This window comes from Schistocerca americana, chromosome 8, assembly GCF_021461395.2.
Source record: "Schistocerca americana isolate TAMUIC-IGC-003095 chromosome 8, iqSchAmer2.1, whole genome shotgun sequence".
Taxonomy (NCBI): domain Eukaryota; kingdom Metazoa; phylum Arthropoda; class Insecta; order Orthoptera; family Acrididae; genus Schistocerca; species Schistocerca americana.
The window spans coordinates 196,020,499-196,034,856 of record NC_060126.1 but is presented as its reverse complement, the minus strand read 5'-3'; the positions used below and the strand labels follow the sequence as shown (position 1 = coordinate 196,034,856).

At 40.1% G+C, this 14,358-nt stretch overlaps 1 protein-coding gene across 1 annotated transcript in view; it reads right to left on the bottom strand.

Annotated features, from left to right (window-relative positions):
- LOC124545321 (vacuolar protein sorting-associated protein 53 homolog) overlaps nucleotides 1–14,358 on the bottom strand; it is a 158,149-nt gene that overhangs the window by 94,595 nt on the left and 49,196 nt on the right. Inside the window, exon 6 of the mRNA XM_047124222.1 lies at nucleotides 7,442–7,657. Within this exon, the coding sequence (XP_046980178.1) occupies nucleotides 7,442–7,657 (216 nt within the window). The remainder of the gene's footprint in view (nucleotides 1–7,441; nucleotides 7,658–14,358) is intronic.

Sequence of the window (14,358 nt, the reverse complement as noted above, 5' to 3'; positions counted from 1 at the left end):
AAAGGTACCAAGGTCAGTGCTTCCATGTTACAGAGCATGCTTTGCAACAGGATATTGTGTGTTGCTGGTAAATATCCTCTGCCTATGCCCATTCATCCTAACTGATAACTTGGTGGTAGTCAAGCTGATCTAAAAGTCCATACAGTGTTTATATAACAGCTGGTACATGACGTGTCATTTCACAGATGGCTCTCCCTTTGATAGTATACGTTTTGACAGTTACATGGCAGGTACAGGTGATGGTAGGAGGATGCATAGGGTAAGTCTTGCAGCAGGTATGATCACAGGGATAGGAGCCATAGGGTAGGGAGAAGAGTGCAGAGGGAGCATAGGATCTGACAAGGATATTGTGGAGACCGGAGGGGGGTGGGGGGTGGGGGGGATGAAAAGCTATTCTAGGTGTGGTGGACAAAATCTCAGACAGAATGGATCTCATATCAGGGCATGATTTTAAGAAGTCATGTCCTTGTCAAGGTAGCTCATTAATACATTCAAGACCAGGATAACACTGAGTGACAAGTGGTGTGCTCCGAAATTGGTTTTTGGAGGGCTCAGCAGTACTACAATGTGATGGCCAGGGAAATCTGCTTTTGAATTAGGCTGGTGGGGTAATTACCTCCAGTGAAGGCTGAGGTGAGAATGGTGGTGTAATGCTGTAAAGAGTCTGCATTCAAACAAATACATTTGCGTCGAATGGCAAGGCTGTATAGAGAGAATGTTTCACATGGAAAGGATGGCAACTGTCAAAATGTAAGTACTGTTGTTTGTTAGTATGTTTTATGTGGACAGAAGCACGTAGCTGGCCTCATTGAGGATGAGATCAACATCAAGGACAGCAGCATGGAATTCGGAATAGGACCATGTGAAATTTAATTGGGAGAAGGTACTCAGAGATTCCAGGAATTTTAACAGGTTGGCCTCACCATGAGTCCATACAGAAAAAATGTCACCAATATACCTAAACCAAACCAGGGGCTGAAGGCTTGTGTTATGGATCTCAGCCCCTTCTATGTGACCCATGAAAAGGTTGGCATAGGAAGACATCATTCTGGTTCCTATGGCCATACACATGATCTGTTTGTATGTCTGCCTCTCAAAGGTGAAATAGTAGTTGGTAACCTTATGGCGCTCCTGTAGGTATATAACAACACTCTTGTATTTGATTCCAATGTTGTAACAATATTTCAAAGGAGCCTGTGATGAACTTTCGAAGATTTAAGATTTTGAACAAATAAACGAAGATGAGTTTTTTGCTAACAACGTATCCCCTTTATATATGGCACTCGGGGAAAGGAATGAAAGTGGAAGCAGCCTGGTAATATTTTGCAAAGAGCTTAATTTAATCATCACCAACACTTAGTTTAAGAATCATGAAAAAAGGCTGTATACATGGAAGAGACATAGAGGCACCAGAAGGTTTCAGACTGATTATATAACGGTAAGACAGAGAGTTCAGAATGAGTTTTTAAATTGCAAGGCATATCCAAGGGCAGATGTAGACTCAGACCACAATTTACTGGATACAAACTGTAGATTAAAACTGAAGAAACTGCAAAAAGGCAGGAAATTAAGGAGATGGGATCTAGATAAGATGAAATAAACAGAGGCTGTTGAGAGTTCCTGAGTCACTATTAGGCTACGGTTGGCTAGAAGAGGGGAAAGGAATACAGTAGAAGACAAATGGGTAACTTTAATAGATGAAATAGTGAAGGTAGCAGTGGATCAAACAGGTAAACAACAAGGGCTAGTAGAAATACTTGGATAACACAGAAGATACTGAATTTAATTGATGAAACGAGAAAATAAAAATGCAGCACATGAAGCTGGTGAAAGGGAATACTAAGGTCTAAAAAATGAGATTGACAGGAAATGCAAAATAGCTATCCAGGAATCACTAGAGGACAAATGTAAAGATTTAGAAGGTTATTTCACCAGAAGAAAAACAGATACCACATACAGGAAAACTAAAGAGACTTTTGGAGAAAAGAGAAGCAGATGCATAAATGTCAAGAGCTCAGATGAAGAACCAGTACTAAGCAAAGATGGGAAAATTGGAAGGCGGAAGCAGTATATAGATGATCTATATGAGGTAGATGAACTTGAAGGCAATATTGTAGAAATGGAAGAGGACACAGACGAAGATGAGATGGGAGACATGATGCTCCAAGAAAAATTTGACAGAGCACTGAAAGACCTAAGTCGAAATAAGGCCCCTGGAGTACACGGCGTTCCATCAGAACTACTGATAGTGTTGGGAGAGCCAACCATGACAAAACTCTTCCATCTGGTGTGCAAGATGTGTAAGACAGGCAAAATACCCTCAGCCTTCAGAAAGGATGTAATAATTCCAATTCCAAAGAAAGTAGTTGCTGACAGGTGTGAATAATGTCTAACTATTAATTTAATAAGTCATGGTTGCAAAGTACTAATATGAATTCTTTATAGAAGAATGGAAAAACTCGTAGAAGCCAACCTCAGGGAAGATCAGTTTGGATTTTGGGAAATGTAGTAACGTGTGAGGCAATACTGACCTTACAACTTATCTTAGAAGATAGGGCAAGGAAAGGCAAACCTATGTTTATAACCTTTGTAAACTTAGAAAAAGCTTTTGACAATATTGACTGGACAGCTCCAAAAGCCCATATCGATGATGTTTCGTTGAATGGTTCACACGCTGACACGTGTTGATGGCACAGCATTGAAATGTGAAGCAATTTGTGGAATGGTTGCACTTCTGTGACATTAAACGATTCTCTTCAGTCATTATTGGTGCCATTCTTGCAGATTTTTTTCCAGCTGCAGTGATGTCGGAGATTTGATATTTTACCGGATTCCTGATATTCATGGACACGCATGAAATGGTCATACGGGAAAATCCCCACCTCACTTAAATCTTGATAACTTGTCATTGTAGCAGCAGTAACTGATCTAACAACTGCGTCAAACACTTGTTGTCTTATATAGGCGTTGCCAAGCGCAGCACCATATTCTGTCTGTTTACATATCTCTGTACGCATGCCTATACCAGTTTACTTGGTGCTTCAGTGTATTCGTCAGTCTAAATAGCCAGACCTGTGAACTCAAAAAACAAACTGCCTAAATGATGAGAAGCACCTTGAGCATTATATTCTGCTGCTACAAGACACTACTATATAGCAATTATTCAGCACTTCATGATATATTTGAGTAAATTATGACCCTCTATTTGAACAAAGGCAAAAGAATTAAATTGTATAGTGCTTTTAATATATATTTTGCAGATGAGTGACATGAGCTGACTGGCCAAGTACATTCTGTATGACATACATGGTCAAGATGAATACAAGAGTGGCACCAGCTTCCTGCAGCTCAGTTTATGCCATATTTATTAAGTATATATCTACATCAGTACTCAGTTCACAAAATCTGCCAAATGAGTTTTCTGGCCATGAGGGCCTTACTCAAAATAAAACAGATCCCCATGGACATACACAAACCTCCTTACAAAAAAACACAGAAAATTTATTGAAGGTCACAACAGTTTAATAAAGTACCTGCTGAAGCAAGAGACCTGGGAAAATATAAATCATGAGGTGGACATTGACAGGAAAGCAAAAATATTAGTTGTTATTCTATACCATTGTTGTAACACTGCCTTTCCTCTCATAAGGCACATAGAAAAAGCCTTTGAGAAGCAATGATTTCAAAGGATGGCTCATCCAGGGTATAATCACCTCCAGTCCAATCAAAAAACAACTTTACATAGTAGTTAAACAGACATGTGACATGAATTTTCAAGTATACTTTAAAAAAGAATATAAAGAATCCACAAAAAAGACAAACCAGAAGCAATGCTTTTTGGGAAGTTGTCTATCATGACATTGCAATCAATGCAAAGGAGATTTACCTGAAGACATCCAGCTAAATGGCAGGAATCACTGTATCAGCAGAATAATACAAAAATTTATTATCAGACAGGTCGATTTTCCTGACTCTAGAGACTGAAAAAAGAAGTATTAAAAATTGCAAGTGCAACTAAATCATCTTACTCGTGTGGAGTTTGGTAGTACCCTACATTATTTATTACAGGATTTTTCTGTGGAAATTATCACACCCCTACGTAAACAGCCCCCCTCCAATATGCACTCACTATTTAGCTTTCAAGGGGGAGGGGGCAGCTTGGAGAGGGTTAGAAAGGAAAGTCCTGTGACTCAAGACCTCAGCATGAAAGGGACTTGCCTACTTTGAAGCTGAGGGTAGACAAAACCATATTTCTTGATAAAATGGAATAACTCACCAAACCCCTGTTTGGATTTTATAAAAACAGGATTTTTAATGGTGCACTTTTCAGTTTCAGTGACCACATTCTTAAATCCATCAGTGAAATTGATTTTTCCTCTGAACCTTTCAGTGACCCAAGTAAAGCTTTTGATCTCATTAATTACTCACTGTTGCTTCTGAAGCTAGAACGATGTGGTATCATAGATGTAACAGATGGTCTCAGCCATGTATTAACATTTGAAAGCAAAGAGTTAAAACCAAAATCTCATATCCAGACATCAAAAAATTGACTGAGCCCTGACAGTTGTGAAATCTCACAAGGCTCAGTACTGGGACCTCTCCTATTCCTAATTTCCATCAGTGACCTTCTATTAAACATGTCAAATACTTATACTCCATTGTTTACAGAGGACACACATTTTCTCTTCTACTCTGAATCATCTCTGCCATTGATGTACAACACTAATGACAGAACCAAAAGGCTGCTGTTCTGGCTGCACAAGAATCAGTTGTTGCTAAACACAAGCAATACAGCACATATACTCTCATATCCACACAGAAACCATTCTACACTCCAGAAACACCTTGAAATTGATGACAAAGAAACTGAACAAGTAACAAATACAAAACTTTCAGGTGCATTGAGTAACTGTACACTTCAGTGGGAGTACCATAAAGAATACTGCTAAAAAGATGGGTAGTCTCTGCTCTGCATTCAGTATTGTGGGGCTCTTGTGTGATATGAACACTCCTTTTTCCTTGTGTAAAAAAGACTGATAAAAATAATGAAGTGAGAGCCACATGATCAAATTCTAAAGGCAAAAATTCGTGTGGTGAGCCAAAGATTGAGCTGAAGGTCATGATGGGTTGAGAAATATGGGCAGGCTAATATTCAACAAATTACCCCAACAATTAGGAATAAAACTATTACTCTTACAAATACCGTAATGAAATGTATTTTTTCTTCTGTTGATGATTACTTGAAGGTAAATATGTGTGAACTGTATGAGCTCATCTTCTCCACATAATCTAACACTTAAGAAAGATGTGTTCTGAAAATACTATGTGCAAAGTGGTCAATTATGCACATAATTTCTTTTTTATTTTTGTATCTTGCTCTAAGCATAAATACCCAAGTTGTTCTATATCTTCTATATCTGTACATTATAACATTCACAGGGGATACTTAGCCAGTTAATTAAAGGGAGACCTACCATTTAACATGAACTTAACCTTAGTGGAACTCGTCATTTTTTCACGTACACAAGTAACTGCAAGAGTCGAAAGAACCAATAAATTTCAGAAAAATTTCTAAGACCAACCGAAGATTGAAACTGTTTGTATTTGTAGTCTGACACTTAGCCACCAAGCCACTCACCAAGGCAGAATGTGCTTGCTTCACTAAACACAACTCACTGCCATTCATTCTTAAGTTGCATCTTCATCACTGGAGGTAGGTTGCAAGGACACGAAGTAGAGGTGCTGAGATGTGAGAGGACACTGGGAAAGCCACACCTTTGCACATATCCAATTTCCAGAAAAAAAGACGCTGATTGGCCCAACAGACATCATTGTGAAACATTGGTCCTACTCTGTGTTGCTCCCATTGTGCAATCACCAATGGCTGCACATATGGTGCAGTAGTCTAGAAGTGAAATTGTAGGCCATTGTCATCCAGAACCAAGATGACAAGTACGTGTACTTTTGTTGAACATTCCCTACTGATATTTCTCAGCAAAAAATCTTGCTCTGTCACAATGTGTTCATTCAGCTAAATGTTATAACATTTCATAGCTTAATTCTGTTGTATAACATCAGATGCTCTATAACAAAACTGAATCTCAACCTTTCAAAAACAATGTTTTTTATAAGGAAGGGAAACGAAGGAAATAAAGAAGAAGAGCAGAGTTTAAAATTCAGTGAATGATGGTGTCTTAAGAAACATACCAGAAGCTTGGCTAAGCTAAGTATGGGAAGGGGAACTGGTCCATCTCAGTTTACATCTTAATCAATTTATGGAAGCCAAGGAAAATCCTACTATGGCTGGAAAGATGAGGATTTGAATAATGTGCCTCCAAGATGCCTTAACCACTGCACCATCTAGTCCAACTTGGTAACTAAGTGATCAGTGCATCTGACCATGATGTGTAGGATCAGAGTTCTCAGTTCCCAGTACTGCCAGTGATTTTTCTGTGGTGGGAGGATTGGAATGGAGTGCACTCAGCCTCATGATGCCAACTGAGAAAGTACTTGAGGGAGAAGTAGCAGCTCCAAGGTCTGACGGGCTGACCCCGTGCCCCTGTGTGGTGCAGCCAAATGACATCTTTGGTGAAGTTGATATGGTGGTTGGTTGACACTGAATACGTGCCCAGGGTCAGTACAAGGAGCTGGTTATGGCAACATCTTGCCTGATCTGTGTTACATGATACAAACTATTTGAATAAGTACAACTGCGGAAAATTCCATGTGGAACAGAAACACCACTATGGGAGAGTTGAAGGGTTGGGAGAGGCAAGTGAAATATTGGGACCAAAACTCTTATTCTCACTTCAGGGCAAAATTTTCTTAGCCCTTCCCCTCTACCCATTACCCCTAACCCTTTTACTACCTCTGTTTGCAGCTGTGAGATCTTTCTTCACTCACATATTTATCCTCCCGTGCTGTTGCCTCCCTCTCCAGCCTTTATGTCTTTGCTACCCCCACACCACAGTGCTCTCTCTCTCTCTCTCTCTCTCTCTCTCTCTCTCTCTCTCTCTCTCTGTGTGTGTGTGTGTGTGTGTGTGTGTGTGTAAGTTTACATGTGAACCAGGATACAGACATATAACACATGCAAGAAGCTCCTTTATACAGTAGTTTGCTGCACAGAAAACTTTACTTTTCTTAATGTTCATAGGTTTTTAGACACTGAGCCATGCAAGAGTTCAGTGAGTGAAAGTACGTGAAACCATCTGCCATTTTTCTTTTCAAAATATCTGCTACTTTTCTTTTCTAAAATATCTACTATTTTGGTTTTCCAAAATATCTGCTATTTTTCTTTCCCAATATTTCTACTGTTTTCTTATCCACAATATTGCATTTGTCAAGAAACACTAAAGAAAAGATATAACAAACAAATAATGTTTGTAAACTATGGAAATCTCTGGTATTAATGATCAAATAATGACATTTTGACTATATTTACCTGGTAATATTGCAGAATTCTACTGTGATGCGCTCTGATACTTCCCATTCTGGAGGAAACATTGATCCAAATTTGTCTTCAAAATCGAGTAAATGTCTCTTTAGCCACGCATACCGTCTGTCTATTTTGTCTAACCAAGCAGTATCTTGGTTTTCCTGAAAGAGATGACAATACTCGGCCAGTTGCAAACCAATGAACCATTTCAAGAGGTCTCGCCTGAAAATAAATAGATATTTATAAACCATCCAAGCAGAAAATTATGATAAAAGTTTATACTGACATAGTGAAACGGGATTTCATTGTGGTATATGCAAGCTTTTATATATTTCTAGTTCACAACTACAGTTTGTTACCACACACATTTATACACTTAGCAGTGCACGAACACTCCTCTAGAAGGTACCTGGTAACAAAGTTATCAGCAAAATCTCAGACAACACTGAAGCTAAAAGGGTTGCCTTTTATAACGATAAAATGGTGGCGTGACTATGCCAGAATTGCTAATGTGAGGGAAAAAAATTACACCAATTCCTATGATGGAAAGAGAGTTGAAAAATAATGAGACATATGAACAGAAATTAGGAATACGAATGTAGGTAAATGAAACTGGAAGTCTCTGTAGTACAGACACAGTAAAAATTGGTTTACAAGAGTAAGTAAATAAATAAGTCGCAAACATTAGCTTACTTTAAATCATTTTTAAATTATGTAGCCATATTTTACCAGCAGACTGCAGCAAATGTATGCTTCTCATAAAGGCTGGGAGGTATTGCATGGTAGGCAGTGCAAGTTGAGAGTGCATGGCTAGAGTAGTGTGTTTCTTGTGGGCCAAAGGACTGTCAGCAGAAAAAGTACATCGTGAAATGTGTTCTGTGTATGGTGACAATTATTTGTGTTCAGCTGGGTCCAGGAGTTTAACAAGGGAAGGTGAAACATCAGAGATCAAGAGCAACCTGATCATCTTGCGGTGGTGGCACCTGAAACCACATTGCACCATGTCAATCAGATCATTTGTAATGCCCGGTATGTGATCATTGAAGACATACCATGTACTGGAGCACACTCAACCACTTACAGCATCATGGCGAGCAATTGAAGTTTCATAACATCTGAGCACACTGGATGTCTCACATGTTGTCAGAGAAACGCCAAATGAACAAAATGGATCTGTCTTTGCAGCACCTCATTTGGTACTCTGAGGACAGAGAGGACCTTATGGCATCAGCCGTAACAGGGTTCACCAATTTCAATTGGTAACCAAATGATCATCTATGGGAAGGTAACATCCCAAGTCCCCAACAACAAAAAGGTCCAAGACCATTCCATCAGCCTACAAATTTATGCTTGCAATGTTTGGGACATGCAAGTGGTTATAGTGATAAAATTCCAGCCTCATGGTGAGACTACAAATGTCACATTTTACAGAGCTACTATAAATGATACATCATTTTCAAAGTTTTGTATTCTCTGAAGTATCAGATCTACAAATATGACTGATGCATGAATAGAACTGTAAGCTCACAGAGATCACATTGTGCACCCCACTACAACTGGTACCTTCAAATTCGTATCACAATGCAGCAAGCAGTTGAGAACAGACATTTTGCCTCCAAGGTGATATTCAGTGAAGAAGCAACCTCCCATTTAACATTTTCTTCAAACCTTCCGCTTATCTGGAAAGGTTAATCAGCACAATGTGAAAGTGTGGGACAATGAAAATCCTCATGAAGTTGTGGTACATGAATGAGATTTGTTGAAGATTCATGTTTCTCACCATATAGCAGAGATGATGAGTCGTGATGCACACAACAAAAAGACTGTCACAAATAAACTTTCGGCCAGCAAGGCCTTCGTTGAAAATAGATGACAGACACACAGACAGACACAGACACACACACACACACACACACACACACACACACACACACACACACACAACTCACAAACACGACTGCAGTCTCTGGCAACTGAAGCCACACTGCGAGCAGCAGTACACTGCAAGACGGGAGTGGCGACTTGGTGGGGCTGGAGGAGGCTGGGGTGGGGCAGGGGAGAGATAGTACGGTAGGGGTGGGGGACCGAGAAGTGCTGCCGCGGAACGCACAGGGACAAGGTGGAAGGAGGGTAGGGCAGCTATATGCAGTCGTGAGGTTGGATGGAGGGTAGGGGAGAAGAGTGGAGGGGCGAGGTAGCGAATAAAGAGAAGAAAAAAGACTGGGTGCGATGGTGGAATGAGGGCTTTGTAGTGCTGGAATGGGAACAGGGAAGGGGATGGATGGGTGAGGCTAATTACTAACGAAAGTTGAGGCCAGGAGGCTTATGGGAACGTAGGATGTATTTAATATTGTTACATTCCATCCTGGATTTTCCATTATTTGACGATTAATGTTTCCTAGGTAGAGTCCGCAACAAAGTTGTATGGGCTGCTTTTCTTCTGTGAGATGACTGTGATGGGTACCTCCTATCTTGATATGTTCCAGTTGTGGCTGCTTCCTAAACTGACTACTGGTTCCAAGAATTTCACTTTCCTACAAGACAGGGCAATCCCTCATCGGAACACTGATGGTGGTCGGTGCATAAAGGACAAGCTTCTGCATCACTGCACTGGATGTAGTGGCGAAGATGACTTGGGTTCCTAGGTCACCTGAGCTAAAGCCCTTTGACTTGCTTTGAGGGTACATTAAAGGCTGTGTTTATGTGCTCTCACTGCCAACAACACTGGAACAGCTCAGAGAGTGCATCAGTGCTGCTGTGGTGATCACTAACAGGATGTTGTTACATAAGGTGTGGAATGAACTTGACTACCACTTGAATATGTGTGTGTGTGTGTGTGTGTGTGTGTGTGTGTGTGTGTGTGTGTGACCATAGGGACTCTCTTAGAACATTTGTAGAGTGCAAAATGTAAAGTTTGGTGTTTACAGTTTTATTTGTGTATCAATGCAAGCTTTAAGACAAAAAAAGAAAAAGGTGCACCATGAAGGATTTACCCAAATTGTTCAGAAAGTTCTGGTGATTGGGTGCAATCCAAGTTGGGATTCACCACTGAAGACAATTCTACTCCAATCAATGAGACTCCAGGCTGAAGGCATGCCATGAGATGCCCCAGGCAGTGGTGGGATACCAACCTGACTACTGCCCACCATACAGCCCGACAACCAGGAGTGATGGTTTGGGGCATCATTTCTTTTCATAGCAGAACCCCTTTGGTTGTCATAAACAGTGCATTTCCTTACAGCACAGCCATATGTTGATTATGCCTTGTTTTGTTGTCCTTCATGGAAAGCCATCCTGGACTTACATTTCAAGAAGATAATGCCTGCCCACATAAGGTGAGAGCTTCTACTGCTTGTCTTTGTGCTTGCCAAATCTTACCTTGGCCAGCAAGGTTGCTGGATCTCTGCCCAATTGACAAATTTTGAAGTATTATGGGCAGAGTCCTCCTGCCAGCAACTGGACAGAATTTGGCACAATATCCCTCAGAAGGACATCCAACAACTCTTTTAATCAATGCCAAATTGAATAACTGCTTGCATAAGGACCAGAGGTAGGGCTAATATGTAACTTACTTGCTCCCATTGTGAGTCTGTTTTTTCTTTTTGTCTTGGGAGTGTATTTATACATGTAATACTTCATAAAATATAGAGCTCTGAAAATGAATGGCTTATTTACAGTAGCCACATACTGTACAACTCTGTGGGAACTCCAACAGGCTATTCGCTGCAAATGATAGATAGAGATTAGTGTTTAACGTCCCGTCGACACGAGGTCATTAGAGACGGAGCGCAAGCTCGGGTGAGGGAAGGATGGGGAAGGAAATCGGCCGTGCCCTTTCAAAGGAACCATCCCGGCATTTGCCTGAAGCGATTTAGGGAAATCACGGAAAACCTAAATCAGGATGGCCGGAGACGGGATTGAACCGTCGTCCTCCCGAATGCGAGTCCAGTGTGCCAACCACTGCGCCACCTCGCTCGGTGCTGCAAATGACCTGGCCTCCAGACAGAGGGACTGATTCTTCTGGATGACAATATCCATCCTCCCACTGCAAGACGAATGCATGAGCTGTTACATGCATTTTGTTGGGAACACTTGGAACATCCACACTACAGTCCTAACTTAACCGTCGATGACTTTCTCCTGTATGAGTGCCTAAAATTTCATTTGAGTGGTTGACATTTTGAAAACAATGATATCATAGCTGATGAGGTTGCACATTGGGTGTGACAGCAACCAAAGGACTTCTTTGCTACCAGCTATCAATGGCTTGTAAAGATATGGGATAAGTGAATGTAAAGGATGAATATATAGAAAAATAAAATAAACGTTATGTTGATTATTACTGGCTCTACCCCATTTTGGCACTTATTTACTGACATACCGTACTACATACTAAAAAAAAAATCAAAAGAGTAAACTCATTTAATAACTTGATTCTCTGTAACAAGCTGACTAAATAAATAAATAAATTTATCCAAAGAATAAGACACGCAGTGGAAAATCCAGGATGGAATGTAACAATATTATGAAAAGGATAGTTGCAACTCACCATACAGCAGACGTGCTGAGTTGCAGATAGGCACAGCAAAAAGACTGTCTGAAAGTGAGCTTTCGGCCATCAATGCCTTCATCAAAAATAGACAAAAGACACACACACTCACGCAAACACAACTCACACGCACATGACCACATCCTCTGGCTACTGAGGTCAGGCTGCGAGCAGCAGCACATGATGGGAGAGAGAACTGGGTGGTGGGGGTAAGGAGGAGGTTGGGACAGAGAGGGGTTCTCCTCTCAGCTCCAGCCTCCTCAAACCCACCACCCAGTTCCCTCTCCCATCACGCGCTGTAATGTCAAATATAAAATAGTTCTACCATGAAGTGATGGAAGAATCCATCAACATGAAACGACTTGCATTAAATCTTGATTTTTGTTCTTGCCATTCTCTGGCTGCCAGAATTCCAAACCATGATTGGCTTCATCTACATGTTTATCTTGTCCTTTGTAACAATATTATGAAAAGAGTAGTCATTACTCACCATGCACCAAAGATGCTGAGTAGTAGTTGTGCCTATCTGCTACTCAGCAGATCTGAGAAAAACAGTAATATTCCCAATTTAGTAACCGCTAAAGGTATGTTATTCATTCAGAATACTGATGACGTAAATGTACTGAATGTGTCCTTCATTTCTGGTGTCTAACAATCAGTGCGATGTATGCTCTTACTCACAACATAGTGAGACCGAAGAATCTACTTTACAGTATGGAGATTGTAATCAGCTGACCCCCATACACCATAGCAAACACATTCCTTTTTTTAACAGTGAAAGATGAAAGTGTGGTTTCAGTCCAGATTTTACACTTTTCTGTGAAACAGCATTTCATCAATATATGAAATCTATTTGAAAAGCTATTGTAAGGACTCAACAGAGACCCATAATGTGACTGAGTTTCCTGCTTTTAGACTGCAAAATGTTCTGTCCAGGAAAAAGTATAACTCAAAAATGGCTAATTGGGAATAATCTAAACTTCACATTACTACAAGCAATGTGTTAATAATCTGTTTTACAACAAACCATTGCCACCAAATAAAGAGTGCTGCCATCTGTGGGTAATGACAACAGATAAAGATGGCAAAAACAGATACTGCAACAAGGGGCCAAAAAGCCTGAAAGAAATTAAGGCATATTATCAATGACCCACAAAAGGTACCACCACACTGTACCAACCTCCTAATCAAATTACTTGCTGGTCCCTCATAAGAAGAAAATCTTAAAATCAGTGGAAGAAAAAACAAAACTTCATAATGGAGAATAACAGACAAAGAGGCCAAGAGGCCAAAAAGCCTGGAAGTAATTAAGGCATATTATCAATGACTCACACAAGGTACCACCACACTGTACCAACCTCCTAATCAAATTACTTGCTGGTCCCTCATAAGAGGAAAATCTTAAAATTAATGGAAGAAAAAACAAAACTTCATAATGGAGAATAACAGACAAACTTATGTGTTTTCAAGGCCATTTACTATGGAAGAAATGAATAAGGAAAATAGTAAATGCAAGAATGGAAAGGCAGTTGGTCAGGATGATACTTGCAACAATAAATAAAACATTTTGGGCCTCTGACCAGAGAATGGTGGCTTAAATTTATGTAACATCATCATTTACTCCTGGAAAGTGCCACAAACATGTGGGAAAAATAGAGTTATAGCAATCCTTAAATCAGGGATACATTCAAGTGATCCTAAAAATTGCATAATCTTCTCTTTTCCGTGTCAGCTGTTTGAATATTCAGAGGGAATAAACCAGAAAGAAAGACAAAGCTCACTGAACTACTCGTGATACCTGGACAAGCTCCTTTTCCGAAAGGGGAATGCTGTACATAAAAATTCTATATCTGACATGATATATTGAAGATAGATTTGCAAACCAAAACATAACAGGAGCTGTTGTCCCTGACCTAACTGATACATATAATACTCTTAGTCGTCATTTCCTTGTAATCACAGTGTACAAGATTATGAAGGATTCCACGCCAACCAAGAAATAATATACAAAAGTTCTCTGTTGACTGTCAGTAACAGTACAGCCAATGAGGAGGAACAAAGAGAGGAAAGAAAAGAAATGGGCTATCTAAACGCAGTGTTCAGTTTCCCAGCCATATAAAACCACACACAAAGAGCCAACTTTTACCAGATAACATCATTTAATGACAAAGCGATGAACTAGAAAAACACTTGAGGCTGTAGACAGAAAACAGTCAGAAACATTGATAAAACTTTGTTCATAATACAAAGCACCCCAGTTAAGGCTCGATCTTTTAAAAACATAAGAATGCCTCTCCTACCTACAGAACATGCAGGAAACAAGGAATCTGCAATTGACATGACACAGCATTCTCTTGAATCACTGTATAACATC